General features: G+C 39.9%; 1 protein-coding gene across 1 annotated transcript in view; it reads left to right on the top strand.

Annotated features, from left to right (window-relative positions):
• The window catches only part of LOC307025468 (leucine-rich repeat transmembrane neuronal protein 4), a gene marked incomplete at its 3' end in the record, with an annotated part of 108,195 nt that extends 101,441 nt beyond the window's left edge, over positions 1-6,754 (top strand). Inside the window, exon 3 of the mRNA XM_079660168.1 lies at positions 1,021-6,754. Coding sequence (XP_079516294.1) covers positions 1,021-1,344 — 324 coding nt within the window. The remainder of the gene's footprint in view (positions 1-1,020) is intronic.
• Positions 6,755-16,858: the final 10,104 nt, after the last annotated feature.

The raw sequence follows: 16,858 nt of genomic DNA, 5'->3' as shown, positions 1-16,858 counted from the left end.
ATTTATATGAAAGGGAAAACAGCTGTGACTGTTGTAGCTGCCAGGGCTAGTTATGGTAGTTATTATTTTCTTTTTGAAAAAATCCACAATATAATCGTTTCTTGTTTGACAAAAGTTGGTTAAACAAGATTCTTGCCCCCGGAAAAGAAGAAATTTGACCCATAGTTACATTTTTCAGTATAGAAACTGAACATTTGTATTTGGTCTAATTTGTATCTATTTCTGGATTAATGTAGGAAATAGTTTCTTGTAAAACATGTTGTAATTCAGCCCAACACCTTTTTAAGTGGTGTGAACACATCTTTTAAATGTAAAAAAAATAAATGTTAAAGCTCTGGTAAAAAATAAGGAAAAAATAAGGAACAAATTGTTAACTAGTTGGATTGTGGTTGGGGCTTTTTTGCCTTTCAACTATCCTTTACTGCAAACTGGCGCAGAGCGATAATCATATACCACCATACCATCCATATGGACTGCTGCGCTCCACCTTGTGGTTCAGGTTAGGGTTAGGGTTAGTCACTGTAACTTCACCCATTCTTGAGGATATAAGATAATTTTTCGACCCAAATGTTTAGTCTTGGAACACATTTTGCAGAACCCAAACCATTATACAATCCATTATTAGAGGCAGTAGAACAAGAACATAATTTAGTCTGGTGATAGCAGTGAACTTCCTATAGTCATTACGAAAACAGTGAGTTTGATCTAATTTGGGGCTCAGCCAGGATTTGAATTAAAAGTGAAGAGATGTCATCAATGGTTCTCAGCATATTGCATTATGTAGTTTAGCTATTGATTTTAAACTGACTCAGTCTGTGCACCGTTCTTTCAGTCAGCAATAACATGTTCAATGTCTACACTTGATACTGTTGTTCTTTGGTGGGTCAAAATTGATTGAGATTTAGTTTGTCTAACGTTCTTCTCTGTCTCCTTTTGTTTCCCCTTCTATTTCTACATGTCCTTCACTCTCCCTTCACTCCATCATATTCTCCTTCTCCTCTATGCTCTCCGTCTAAACAGGTCCCCCACCAGTTGGGCGCGTTGACCTTCTACCGCTATGAACAGCCTATCGTTGACTACTGCCAGGCCCATCAACCCCTGCGGCTCAACATGGGCTATGAGGGACCCCCACAGGGCATGGAGGGCCTAGGTGACATGGGGCCGTGTGATAGGGGCACCATTCAGACGGTGGCGCTGCCTGCCGTGCCCACTGCCGCCAGCATAGGTGCCTCCGTGCCAGGGCCTCGTTCTCCTCCGCCAATCCTCAGACCTCCGACTGAAGGTCCGAGTGGCGTGTCTTATCCTACCATCGAACGCACCGGCACACTCAAATTCGGACGTTAGCGAGCCGGATCTGGTGGTTAGAAAGTGGGGCAAGGGCCTCTGACTCACCGTGACTTTGTAATGAAGGGGCAGGTGAGCTGGTTATTCAGTGGGGCCTTGTCCTCAGAACATGAGTATGTGAACTAGAGGACAACACTTTTCTAATTCTGCCTGAAGGGACTTGGAGTCTGAAACACACAGTCTCACTAATATACAGCAGAGCGTGGAACATCCTTGCAGATCATTTAGTTTTCTTTTTTCCAAAGCACCCCATATAAAACATGTCTGAATCATGGGAGGTAATCCAGCGTATGTCAAAAAGTATTACCTTGTTTCCAAATCTGGGTCTTGGCCATATCCCATCATGGGGCCCCTGTTCACAGCAGTCCACGTGTACTAAGTCTGGAATAAAAGGGAAAGTGCAATAAACATGAGTTCTCCATCCCAGAAAGTGGGCGCAGTAACATCAAACATAAATGAGATGGGAGCTGGACATCATGTGAAGAGGACGGGGCTTCTTACTGTGATTAGATTTAAAATATTAACTCTGTATAGTTGTTAAAAAAAAGGCAAACACATTAATCATTTATTTCACAAAGACGAGTCACTCTCTCAAGACAATGTTATATAATTTGTATTTCTTTAAACTTGTTTTCTTATGTTTCTGTTGACGTAGGACTTCACGTTGATTTCTATTATGTGCATGTCAAACCAAAGAGTTTACTTACATTTCTTGTTAAATATATCAGAGCATTCTTAAAATGGTCTTCTAAACCAGCCCCTGCCAACTTACATTCACAATTGCAACCACATCCCGTGCTGTGTTCCAATGAAATGGGCTTTGCTTTACAGCTTAGCAAAGTACCAACGCAAGTGAGATAGTGAAGCTTACACTTTAGAGATATTTATCATAATAACGACCCGGTCCTCCCAACATTAATTTTACTGTAATTCATAAACTTGGAGACACAATGAACAGCAACAACCACACAAACACTTCTGGAGAGACATAATGGTATGTCCCATAAGATTCAATTAACATCCTTGGAATCTTTTCACAGCAGGTCTTTGTATATGATTATATCCCAGCTGATCAATTCACTATTTGCTTTAAAGAGGTAACCATTGGGATTTGATGTGGTTAAACATTGGAATGCAAAGTATTGTACATATTCTTACAAAAGGTCCACTTTACTGACGGTCAAACCACTCTCACTGCCCCAAACAGACAACTAAAACAAAGTCAATGTGCGACTGGACAATTTGGAGTGCACCATCTTGCAGGGTTCCGAAAAAAGCTAAGGCCTTGTGCTCCCATCAACCCTCCACTACAGAGAGCAGCAGTGTCTAGTGGGGGCATGTTGAACCAGCACGTTGACTTCTCTTTAACCTGCGTATGAACCCATGGACTGTACGCGTGTGGGGGTATTGCCTGACAGTTCCCTTTTTTTTCCCAGAAGGCTTGCCTGCAGTGTTGGACTTGATTGCAATTGCAGGCCTTTGGTCACCGTGCCAATCACTGCTACTCACTGACTTGTGAAGCTAATGAGGACTTCAGAAACGGCTGCGATGGCCTGTCAAATATCATCTGCAGATTAATCGGAGCAGTGCAACCAGAGGGCGATTCCTTCATGTCAGTGGTCGTTCCCAAGGGAGTTGTGGAAACTGTGCTTGGTCCTCCCATGGTGTGACTGATTGATCTACATGAAATTGCAAGGGGCCAAATGTACCCACAGATAGTGGATGTATCCTCAAGATAATAGAGTTTTTTTTTGTTATTTGATCTTTTTGGCTTGGAACATAAAAGACTTGTGTTCAAAGATGATGTCAAGAAATTCTATAAGACTAATCAAAGGACAAAATCGAATAGAACTTATTTATCGTGTAAATAGTGAATCTTTAAAGATGTTGAAAAAAAAGTATGAACTTCACTTCTTCTGAAACACATACTGCTTGTGAACAGAAGAGGAGCCTTATTCACTTTCCGGCGGGAACCAAGATGACTCGGAGAAGAGGTTCCTACTGTACCGCTCTTGTTGTTTCAATGATAACTATTTTTATATCTGCTCCCGACACTATTGTACCATTAAACACTAATTATGTTACTGAGGCTATTTCTCAAATCCAATCATTTTACGAAGAAGGGAATTTCGGGAGCCCTCTTATTATGACATACCGCAAGCGTCAAACCTCACAGAGATCCACATTATCTGTTCTGACTTCAGACATGTTTCCTCTTGCAGGAGGTGTCCTCACAATGTGTTGTTAGGTACATCCCAATCCAACCCTCTTGTTTTAGAATTACAACGGTATCTGCCATTTCACGGCAAGTGTGCTTTTCTTTACACCAAGAGTTTAACTTGGGAAGGATGTTTCTTTTTGATGTGCCATAATTTTGTTAAATGTTTTTACCAAAAACCAGCCCCAAAACAAGAAGTGAACGAAAACTTTTCACGTCTGAGAAGGGTTTAGTCCCCTTTGTGTACAGGACATTGCATAACAAAAGCAGATGATTCGCTCAGTACGGTTGCTTAATAGTGCTGGTGGAGTTTACTTTGTAATAGCAGGTGTGCCAATGTCTTTATAATGGGAGCTCTCTCGATTCTATCCATGTATTGTCTTGCCTTGCTCTATATCGCCCCTGCTAACTCCTTGGCCTGAATTTCATGTCTGCCTCCGGGTGACTCGGGTGAACCTGTTTAATGATGTTCTATTTCTGTCCGCATGCTGATATTTTGGGAAACTATGCCCGGTTAGGGAAGAGCGCTGAACCAGAGACAAACAGTATGGGAGATATTTCCTGTCTGGAATGCCCTAGAACCAGCAGCACGTGTCACGGAGGACTTCACTGTTTGCTGACCCATTCCTACCCCTTTCTCGCCTAAATTAGAATTCCCTGGTACAATAAAAGCTGGAAAAAGAGGCCTGAGTCTGGCCTTCACTCCCGGGACAGCCTTCCCTTTTTTTTTGTATTGGTCTCCTGCTAAAGCCCAGTGCTCCATATGTAGTAGTGACTTCAGCAGCGATAATGGTTCAATTCAGTCTAAACACGATGATCAAAGCTACCTTCATGTGTAATTAGGAGAGGCTATTAAAACCTTTGTCTATTCACAATTAAATCAACTACTAACAAGCAATTGATTAATCATGACTTCCGCCCAGATAAAATCGTATATGTTCAGCAGAATGTTCCAATCCGGCTGCCAGTAATTATTTTGTCTTTTGTCCATTTTCTTTTTCGCCATCAGAGAGCTGGAAGCACAGGCGCTGCATGCTAATGATGCATGTTTGAGCTGAACCCCAGGACTGTCTGCGCTAGCCCCACCAACAGGCTTTATTTTCTCCTCTGCCTTGTTTGTTTATGGTTTGGTACACCCCGAGATCCACCCCCCCCCCATTCCCCCATCCTCCAGTCTTTGAGTTTGGTCCCAATAGGGAACATTTGTCTTTTTTACCAATCTCTTTTCTTTTTGCTTCTGGGGAGTTGAATACAGTTTGAAAGGCTTTGCAGAGAAAAGTTCCATATTTCACAGTTAATACGCAGTGGACAAGCTAAATGCAACTCTCCAAGGAAAAAAGAGGGAGGGAGCAAGAGATGTTGTGCAATTTAGAGTAGCAGAGGGACAAATGCAAATTGCAAGGACATATTACATTAGAATGAAGGCCCTGTGATGTTTCTGAATGTCCCAGTCAGCATTATTTCCAACAGAAGACGTGACACAAGCTGCTTTAACCAATCTTGGATACCTGTGTCATACACATAAGTCTACATATGCCACACGGACAGAATAAGAACCCAAAATCAAATCAACTCTAATTGTCTAAGCTGTACGCAGATTATTTGCTTTGATATATATACGCAAATCCAATAGGTAAATCCCATTGCTTTTTGTCAAGGGACCTCTTGCGATGCTAGGGTATGGCCTACAAAAAAAACGTCATCACTGCACCTCTCTATTTTGTTTTAAACTGCAGAAAAAACTAACATTTATACACATACACGAACAAAATAACCATGAAAAAGGGCAACAAACGCCTGTATACGCCATTTCAGAACACCCAAGGCCATCTGCAACGCTTCAGTAGGTTCTAATCCATCACCTCATAAATAGATTTGAAAAATTAATTCCAAGCCAGACGTGGAGTTGCAGCTTTTCTTCCTTTTAACATACATCTGTGTCTTACCCACAGGCGGCATCGGGGCATACCCATACAACTCACAGTCATGACTCCACACAGTCAGTATGTAAACACGCAGATAGGGGGGCTAAGCAGGGAAAAATGAAAAAAAGTAAGCTTATTCTCCCATCTGCCACTTCTAGACTCCTAATTTAAGTTTCTGTGTGCCGTTGGTGTGTGTGCAGACTGCAAAGTGGTAAGAATTAATAACTTTCTCATGCTGAAAGGTAGAAAACAGAGGCTCCATGCGTTGCTAATTAGTTAGCTACCCCGCATGTACCCAAATGGCCTGCGAGTGTGTGTGTGTGTGTGTGTGTGTGTGTGTGTGTGTGTGTGTGTGTGTGTGTGTGTGTGTGTGTGTGTGTGTGTGTGTGTGTGTGTGTGTCTGTGTGTGTGTGTGTGTGTGTGTGTGTGTGTGTGTGTGTGTGTGTGTGTGTGTGTGTGTGTGTGTGTGTATCTAAAGCAGCACCTTGTCCTCTACCTCCTCTGAACCAACGCCACCATTACTGATGTTCAGGCCAAACACAATCCTCATTGATTATTAGTGTTCCACGCTGTTTCACATTAGCAGGAAGTCTTTAACCTGTGACCCACATTGTCCTGACTCTGTTTTTCTGCAATTGCTCATGTCAGAGGGAACACAGAAAGTGAAGGCATGATCATTAACCTCTGTCAGGGATACACACTTTTCCGTTTGTCTGACAAAGCCCCCTTTACGCCCCTAATTGGATTTAATGTGAGCACCGTAGAAAAGGAAGCTTTTTATTTAAATGGCCTGCATTCTAGTCTTGCTGTTGGATTGAGAGTGCAGTGAGAGAGAAAAGCAGAGGGAAACTGATAGAAGTAATATCAGAAATATTCTTCGTTGGCTTGCAGGCTAAAAGCACTTTCCAGATTTATTTTTTTTAAGCTGCCAAGCTTCCCATACAAACCAGGGGATCCCCGCTCCTTCTCATTCATTTCCTGCAGAGAGCATTGGTTTCTGCAGGGTGTAAATATGCGCTGCATTGTTTTTCTTTTTGGGTTTTTTTTTTGGTAGTTGGTTTGTTGTTGAGTTTTTTTTTTTCTTATTCGGATTATTGTTCTTTTTACTGTATTCAGACTTAACGCATTTTTGTGGAGACCTGGTCCAAGCGCAAAAATACGGCTCCTCTTTGAGTATATTATTGTCAGAAAATGTTTTGTAAAAATTTTGATGATGATATCAGAAATAAACATCTAAAGATGAGAGTTGTGATGTCTTGTTTTTTGAGAATATATTGCATCGTAGGCTACTGTACTACAAGGAAACATTACAAAAACCTAGTTATGGGCCCTTCTGTGACAAGTCTCAATGTAACCTGTCGATGGGTCCTGTGCCCTGGAAGGAGTGTAAGAAAATAAACAGAGAAATCCTTCATTCTATCATATTTTTGCACCTTGTCCTTATTTGTTTTCGTTCGCATTATTTTGCTTGGCTGATTTAATCTGGTTTGCTACAGAGGTATGAAGCCAACATTTGATTTGCAGTGTGATTTTATTGCAATAAACCGATCAAAAAGGTGGCAAAACAATTATATTATGATGCCAATGTATGATAATGAATGCTTTGTCAGGTTTGTCCACAAGTATTGTTGTGCTTTTAAAAGGACTGTCTTCTGAATGGAGTTCATCCGACTTCCCTTAGACATGCTGCTTTTAGGTCAGACCCACTTTCTTTAAGCTTGGCAACCTATCAGAAATGACTGTACCAGTACCAACATCCAGTCAGGGCATGGGAACACGATGTTCATGTCTCAAACTCAAGAAGAGTCCAGCAGTCTAGGGTTTCAAGTGGATCAATTATGTAGGCTTGCAGAAAGTAACCGTTCATAGCTCTGTGTGGACCTCTGTGTGTTTGAAAAAAAGTTTGACCCTCCACAATTCATGGTATCATGCTGGAAATGTTACACATTCTTCCTCACCACATGGGTTATACTGAAAAAACTACCAGATACAAGCGGTTGAGAAAAAAAGGATTCAATAGCATTAGATATTTAATGAAGACGACATTTAATAATAAATGTTGAGCTTGTATCATGAGGTAATTCCAGAAGAAAGACTAGTTGTTCTCCAGTGAGGATTCCGACATTGTTTGTATGTCTCGAAAAAAAAAGAAACAGTCCAAAGAAGTTAAACAAAATAAACGTTGGTATGCTTATTTGAATTTTTTTACATTGGAACATCGAAAGTTACTTTACAAGGTTAGCTGTTGGTGCTAAAGTAGCTGCCGATTTACCCTTAAAAGAATAATGGTAATATTAACTTGTCTCATTGGTTCATTCTGTAATTGTTTCTGCAGCCTTTGCAAGATTTAACAACTTGTTTTACAGAGAATCAGGCTCTGGCAGTTTGAGATACAGCTTAGTTTTAAACGTCTAATGGCACAGACAGATCTTATTTCGGGTCATCCTGGCTGTCTTCTCAATTACTTACTATACTTTAAGGTTTCCTCTGCCACAATGCTGCCTGGGAAAATTGCTTTCAGTCACAGTAAGATGGCCAAGAATAAATAAACCCCATTCAGCTGGACTGTAACTGACAAGTTAAAGACATTTAAACACTCATCCAAACATCCAAACACATTCACAGTAATGATTGTAATCTGGACCTTTCACCGACCTTTCACCGACCGAAGGACTGCAATCACAGTGCCCAAAGTGAGAAAGAACAAAATCACACTCAGCGGGCTCTGACAGCCTGTGGTTAGTCTCTCTGGGGTTTCCTCAAAATAGCAACACGGTCCACAGAGAGTATCATAAGAAACAACAAACACACACCGCCATATGAGACACTTGGGATATGTGATCACATTGACACAATCATGAGGTGTGAGGACATTGTCAAAACCTGTAAAAAAAAAATGAACAAAGCAACATCAGATTACCGAATTTCTCCAAATTCACCCCAGAAATAAAACATGAAACATAGACAGAAATTTGATAATAATCTTGACATCACTGCTGGGTGTTGAAACACGCTTATTTTTTAGTAAAAGTAAAGATACCACAGGGTAGAAATATTAAAAGTCCTGCATTCAGCATTTGAGCACCAAATAATAATTAGTAAGGTACCGGAAGTAAATGTACTTATTCTGGACATTGGCCCATTTCAGAGTATTTTTCATTATTGAGTTATAATTATTAATGAAATCGAGTGTAATTCTACTTAATGCTGTATTACGCCCTCCCCTTTCCTCCTTAATACTTGCTAAGTTTGATTTCATTTGATTTAAATGTTCTTGTGAATAAAAGTGTTGCGTGTCTCTTGGGGTTTTGCACCTCAAATGCATGTTGTGCGTCACAAACTGATCCCCGAATGTTTTATGTCTCCTTATGGCTGTAACGTGCTGCAGCTAGTAAAGGAGGAACTTTCCTCTTGTCTTTGAATTATACATACTCCTGGGAAGTGTGTGCATATTCCTCCATCAGTGCACTTGAACCCTTAGTTTAATTGGAAACTCACTAAATATTTTTTTCTGCCACTTCTCAATAGTAGTTGTGTATGGCATATTTTGATTGCTGCCAGTTGTTTGAAATCTGGATTGAGTAAAAATAATTGAGTGTATTTGCCATTGACGGTAGTTTGAATTAAATAACACTTGGTTTGTGCAGAATGTCCCTTGTAGCACTAGTGACAATCTTTTATGACCAATCCGTGATCTGCAGTGTTTTAAGGTAACTTTCTAGTATTGGCTTAGCTTTTACTTCAGATGTGGACGTCCAAAAAAAAAGACCCAATGCCAAATATTGCCTCTAGTAGGAATAACAAATGGAGCCAAATCGAGTCGGTTACAGCCATTCCGTCGAGTCAAAGTGGTCAATTGGCTTAACATTTTATAACAACATCAATAAAGTTCCTGATACTTGGCCTCTCGTCAAAATGTAGGGCACAGTTCTTCCCAATAAACAAGACAGGCACAGGCGAATGTGGAAACCTTAAAAAACAGAGGCCACACAACCTACAAATCAATGTAAGTGTTTATTTTTCAAACTTTAGGAAGAAAGCCCCTCACAGAAACACTCAAGAAGTATACTTGACGAATGCAGTCCACTTGTTCCTAGTAAACCACTTGGTGTTCATTTGATAAACTTTCGGGAGACAGTGCTGTCACCCACGCACTCTGGAAGTAAACTTGATGAATGCAGTCGACTGGTTCTGAGTGAACCAAATACCCTCAACAAAGGAGTCTATTGCCAGTGTTGCAGGGACGGGAGATCTGTTTGCTTCAGCCACCTGTCACTTCAGATGCACACATCATGCCATCACTGCCTTGGAGGAACATGACAGGCCCGCTCACAGTCCGCCTCACAGCAGTTTCCAGGACATGAGGTCTTGCTATCTTTTACTTTTCTCCTCCAGTGATCACACGCCCTCTGGGGCTCACGTCAACACAATTGTCAAGAAATGACCAGTGCTTATTCATCACACGTTCAAACCTGTAGCCAGGTAACACATTGGTTGTGATCATTTTCGCAACTGCTAATGACATGAGATAATTATATACACACCTCAGTTTAATACTCCATTCTGATTGGTCGATTAGGAAATATAGCAGTCAGCTCTTTTTCGATAGCAACCTATTACTAAGGACGCTTTGATCAAGCAAGTGCCGTTGTATCAATCCACAGAAAGAAGTCTGCAGGATTTAACGTCAGTAGTGGCCAAAAAAACCATCTTGACATCCAACCCTAACCTCAGAAACCAGACAACACCATAGAATCCTCTGTGGATACATTTTTTATATATTTGTGAAGTGCACACTACAAGATTAAGAAAGATGTGCTCAAGAAAGTAAAAGGTTAAAAGAGTCTGAGAGAAATACCAACTGAATTGCCCTGAAATAGTTCATTCTTGTGATTGTTCTACCGTCCAACCATCACTATAAATCCCACACTTTTAGAAAATGATATCATTGGTTAAAAGGAGAACACTCCTAACACCTTTTCCCTAGACAATATGGAAGTGCTTAAACCTGGTCAGTATACCAATAAATCATGAAATGCTCTGAGCAGCATCATATCAAAATAAGCTAAATTCCTATGCTGTGGAAGGGCAGCAGCTTATTTTTCATCTGAAAGGTTAAAAAGAAGGTCTGACATGGCTGAGGGTTAGCCTCTTTCAGCTGATTACACACAGCCCACCTCATCTCCGGCCGTGTGAAAAAAGCCTGTGGTTGATTGGCGGGTCAGGTGGCCCGGTAAGTGTGCGCCGTCTGATTCTCGGTGACCTTTAAAGCAGCGTGATAGTTTTGTCGGGCTGATAAATTGAGACTGGGAAATTCATATTTGATACACTCTAAGGTTGTCTGTCAATGTTTCTCACAGCTGAAACTCTCTATTTCAGGTTTTCCCTAAACCAGGCAAAGATGTCGGCATCACAGTTGGCCACTGGAAGTAATGGAGCCTCCTAGGGCATTTGAACATGTCGTGTCCTCGCAGAGCCTACACTGGCTCTTAGCTGTATCCTGCCACAGTCTGGAGAAAGCTTCAGTGAGTTTTGTCCATTATTGTTGCCCTGTATAGAAAGCCAAAGCGAGCCCTTCTCCCTTTCCCCGCTGGCAATTTTTTCTTTCACGTACTGTACCGTGTCTTCCACTTGACCTGAAATGAGCAGTCAACATTTAAAAATAGAGCTTACATGTGGCTATATTTGCTCTCTTTGGATTTGCATTCATGCAGGTCTTTTCCTTCCAGCGTTTCAAAATAAATGCATTTCCTTTTGAGACATTTTAGGGTTAGGTTAGCATTGTTCCCTGCTTTGTAAAGAAAATGTAATATTGTTGATGAGACCTTTTTTTGAAAAGTAAAACAAATCGTACTGTACGTAACTTGAGTTTCTATTCTAAAACAATACTGAGTAACTATTTTTTTTTTTACCACAAAGCTCAAAAAACATAGAAAAATTGATTGTCACAATTAACAACTATTCTAAACACTAAAAACATAACAGATAAATTAAATGTTTTATTGTTATTTTTACCAAAAGCTCCAAGACATGGAAGCAGTTTGAATTGTGTTGACAAGATTTTTTTAATTAAAATTACTGAGCCAACTTTTTAATTTGACAAAGAGTGCTGTAATCCAGATGACAACTTTTCTTATTATATATGCATGCTCAAATGTGTACATAGTCGCAGTTTTTACCCAAGTTGGGTCTTTAAGTGTTTTAAGATAACATCTTTGTTATACCTTTTAAGGGTAAAGCACAGAGAAGAGGGCGATCTCCAACGGTTAGATGCCAGCAGGGAAGCTTTAAGTGGGGGTTTTCCACCACCGCGAATCACTGTTGAAGGCTTCAGTGGAGGGAGAGTCTTTTGCAGGGCCAATCCTCACTGCAGGGCCTCAGACATAGACAGATTTGAAGATGCTCATTCAAGGTCACCAAGGCTTCTCCACAAAATCTAAAAGCTTTAACCAGACAGATGTTTCCTTCCACCAGAAAGAAGCAGGGTGTAATAGAAATCAAAGACATGATTCAACCCCCTGGAAGGAAGGGCTTAAGTTTAATCGGCAGCCTTTCCCCAATGCTATGGTGTCACATAATGACAGGGAGGACAGTTTGGGAGACTTAATAGATGGTGTTGGTATTGCACACATTGTTGCACATGAATGGAATTTGCAAAGGGTGTGCAGATCTCAAGGTCAGCATTGTACTTGAAAGCCTGACTGCAAAGAAATGTCATGATATGGATCACTGTGCAAATAGTGACTGGTGCTTGAAAAGTGTCTGCTCTTAAATAATAAATGATGGAGTCACAACATCGGCTGAACACATCGGACATGCTTGGACAATAGAACCTGTAATATTGGCAAAATTGTGTCTGTATGAAGGGATGGGGGATGGTTTCTTAACCAAAACTGGGTCCAAAATGCATTGATCCGAAAACCAGTCAGTATCTGATGTGACCACCATTTGCAGTGCAACACATGTCCTTCGCATAGAGTTGATCAGGTTGTTGATTGTGGCCTGTGGAATGTTGGTCCACTCCTTTTCAATGGCTGTGCGAAGTTGCTGGATATTGGCCGGAACTGGAACACGCTGTTGTATACAACGATCCAGATTATCCCAAACATGCTCAATGGGTGACATGTTAGGGTTAGGGTTAGGGTTAGGGTTAGGGTTAAAACTGACTGGTTTTCGGACCCCCCCAGACCCCCCCAATAAAGGAAAACTGCACGTTTCAGAGTGGCCTTTTATTGTGGCCAGCCTAAGGCACACCTGTGCAATAATCCTGCTGTCTAATCAGCATCTTGATATGCCACACCTGTGAGGTGGGAAGGATTATCTCGGCAAAGGAGAAGTGCTCACTATCAGAAATCTTTTCAGATTTGTGAACAATATTTGAGAGAAATGGTTATTTTGTGTATATAGAAAATGTTTTAGATCTTTGAGTTCATCTCATGGAAAATGGGAGCAAAAACAAAAGTGTTGCATTTATATTTTTGTTCAGTGTATAATTGCATTTCTAGGGGTTTTCAACTCATTTCGCAGAAATGTTCAGCACTTTGTATTCTCCTAGTCAATGGAATCCTTCAAAGAAAAATAAAGCGTTTTTATTAATTCTTTAATCAAGCCTTTAAACAGCATGGTTGAATAATACATCTTCATCCAACTTTGCCATTTTATACTAAACACAAATGACCACCAAAACTCTTCATGATGTCTAGTGAGCTCGAAAAAAAGACGAGGTTTCGGTATAAGACTGTTTTGTTGCAGTATGTCATTTATAATAATATTACAGATAGCCGAAACAACAATCTTTGTTACTTTAATGTGGTTTAAAGACAGATCGTTTCTGTGTTGGCAAGAAAATTGAGATACACAACTGCTTCAATTCACTCGCTTGAGCAACTTGGACATTTCGCCTGAGGTTTTAATGTCTCATGGGGTTTTAACGTGTCTTGCTTTCTTTTTTCTTTTTTTCTGCAAACCGTCTTTAAATCCCTAGTGTAGAGGTTCCATTCTGTCCCATGGGATGCAATCACTCCACAGAACTGGACTTGTCTTTCTTGTCTTCAATCACTGTTGTCTAAATTGGTGCTTCTTCTTGTTGCAGAGCCTCCCAAGGTAGAATAAACACAAACAACTCTTGCATCATTTGAAAATCTTCAGAGGGAAGGCAGCACTAGGTTGGGCCGTAAGGGTTGAAATGGACACATGGGGAAGCTGGGCAGTTCAGAGAATCGTGACACTTCTATACGGTGTATTGAAGATAAAACAAGAACATTGTTAGTGATTCTATACTAAAGATCCATATCAGCAGGGATTGTTTTATTTGTAACAGAAAATATGTCATTAGAGTGTTGGGCACATTAGTATTAGAGCAGGGGTGTCCAAACCTTTTCCACTGAGGGCCACATACAGAAAAACATACAAAGGGCTGGGCCCCTCAGTCGACGTGAGATATATTTCCTCTTAAGTTAAGTTATAAGTTAGCAAAATCAATTAAATGTATGTCAATTATTCTTTATACTTGAATGTGCTTTAAGAAAGAAAAAACGCTTTCCATAGAGTTTTATTTATTTATTGTGCAGCTCCTTCCTTAAAACAGAGGCCTCAGATTGCTTATAATATGGGGGAATATATAAGGGTATATTTCAATCTATTTCTGCATATATGTTTTTTTTTATCATTTAAAATCTGTTAGACAAAGTTCTCAACTTTAATTGACTGAATCGATCTGAAAAGTGGGCTCATTAACACATGAATACTCTGTAATATATGTTTACATACTGTATATGTTTCAGAAGTGTGGGCCATATTCCATTATGCTTTTAGAATTTGCTGAGGGCCGATTCAAAATGGACCACGGGCCACATTTAGCCCCCGGGCCGCAGTTTGGACACCCCTGTATTAGAGGATTGGTTGATGTATTTTACTATAATATAATAAGCTGTTTTCTACTTTTTTTTCAGAAACTACCAGCAACATTGATGTAATTTTACATGTCGTACCACACAGCCCATCCCCTCATGTCATTATATCGTGAGATACCATGTCCATTTTGTACCATTTTCTTGATAAATTCATAAAAACACAACTTTAGTCCCTCACACATAATCTGTCAACTTTGTTATCTTTCAATACATCTAAAAAAAACACAAGACGTACATTGTTATAAAAATACAACCAAAAATATTTGGAAAGAATTACTACATTGTGAGATAACATTAAAATACTTTTGTGGCTCAGGGTGGAGCTGTGTCAAGTCTGATAAATTGCCTCAAGTGATGTCATTTGAGTCAGCGCTACAAGTTTGGAAACAAAGTGGCTTGAAGCTACATAAGCTAATGAGAACATGCCTGAATCTCCAACTGAACTGTTAACAGATGTGTTGCATTGTGGGTAGTGTAGCCTCAGGTTAATTCAAAGAAGAATACAAAATGGAATAAAAAAGGCATTGATGACACGGTCCACACTCTAGAACATTAAAAGTACATACAAGAAAAGGAGAAGATTAACTTTTCATTTATCCAATTTGTTCAGCACCTTCATCCATCCAGCTTCAATTTACATTATTAACTAAACGTCTGAGGAGATGGAAATAGTGAATCCAATTGGTACTTCTGGCAAAAATAATTAAATTCTCAGGGAAATAATGTTTCTAGCTATATGCCTAATCTTTCAAGAGTTCAGTGTGTACAGACAGACTGTGCTGGTTAAAGGTACAGGAAGAGGACAGGCAGCATGGCGCAGAAGAAGAAAGCAATGAGAGTATGGCATGTCAATTGGTTGCATGCCCAGAATATTATTAGCTGTGCGGGTGATGTTGTTGTATATCTCTTGTCTTCTGAAAAGCACTTTGAATTCAATATATTAAAAAGTTGCCTTAAGGGTACTTCACTCGCATTACAAATAATAAAATGATAAAGGTTAAAGACACAGGAGAGGAGAGGAATGAAGATAATCAAAATTTGATATACTTAGATGTGGCTTTTTGATAATGGTATGACCTAAGTATCAAACACAATTCTCCAAGACCTCAAGAGGGGGTTGAATATTTGAAAGCTACAACTCAGAGTTCACTGGAGATCTCACATTGGGAATATAATGAGAGACCTCTGGTGCTTGTATTCAGATCTGATTTTTGTATATTTTTAATAGCCTTTTTCTGAAATATGTGCCTTTCCCTGAACTACATTGTACTATGATGATCCTGGGGACCCCAACGGGTCTTTCAAGTTTTGCAAAGGGCTTTGATGACTGTCAAAGTATGTCTCAAAAAACAAATCCTTTATTCCCCATGCTCATTATTTGCCATTTGCCAGATGCCCTCAGTCTTTCTGTCCTTCAACATCCTTCTGTTCCCTTCTTACCTCATCTGTTCTGTAATAGCCATACCTTCCCCTCCTAACTTCATGACACCTTACCAGTTGCCTCGAGCATTGTATTTCTCCTCGACTTGAACTAACCCCCAACTCTGCCTTTAACTTGGACCTTGAAATGCTTACCTGCCTACCTGTAAGCCTCATTCAACTCTGAATTCAAAAGAAGTAATTGAACTGCACCAGTTATATCGCTTTCATCTACATTTGGGTCTTTCTTCTCTGTATCCATTGCATTTAGCCTGGCTTTTAATGGGCCTGAAAGTGTGTTGAGACTGAGAGTTTAACTATTATCGTTAACAAACTGTAAAAGCCATACTGAAAGATAAGGTGGCTTCCAATCCTCAGTGAAATGAAATTGTGACGCATATATTGTGTCACAATATGACTTCTTCTTTGTACTTCAGATCTTTCCTGCCAGGGGTTCTAAGGGAAACATTTTAAAGGAACGTCTTACCAATCGCTTAGAGATGTGTTAAGAATGTCCCGCCCCTTGGCATATCACATACCATGTGTTGGGACAGTCAAAAGAAGCATGAGTCTTACATAGTGAGGGTACTTTGTCACGAGAGTAAACGAAGGATTCCAAACCAAAGACGAAAACTCATGTACTGACTATTTTGTCTTTATAGCCTGGTTGTGGTTTTACACAATCTCTTACAAAGAATTCAAAAATAACTTTCAAGCTTATATTTTCCAATTATAGTTTTTTTTAAATAGTATTGTTGGTGACCATTGTTGTGCATGAATGTGCTTGAAGAGGGCGTATATTGAACGCACTCAATCTCACGCTTCCTTCAACAATGCCCATTAAGTATGTAGGCCAATATGAAAAGGGAACATCCCAACAGTAAGAACACAATGAGAATCCAAGACATAACAGGTGCAAGTTAAAGTGTAGAGATAAAGTAAAAACATAAATAAAATGTAAAACTAAGTAATATAACTCTGGTAGACAGGGATTGGAAATGATTATACTGCTTGCTTATATGAAAAAAGTAAATGTAGGC

Source organism: Notothenia rossii (genome assembly GCF_949606895.1).
Source record: "Notothenia rossii genome assembly, chromosome: 11".
NCBI lineage: Eukaryota > Metazoa > Chordata > Actinopteri > Perciformes > Nototheniidae > Notothenia > Notothenia rossii.
Note: the sequence above shows the minus strand (reverse complement) of the source record. Positions and strands in the feature narration are given on the sequence as shown.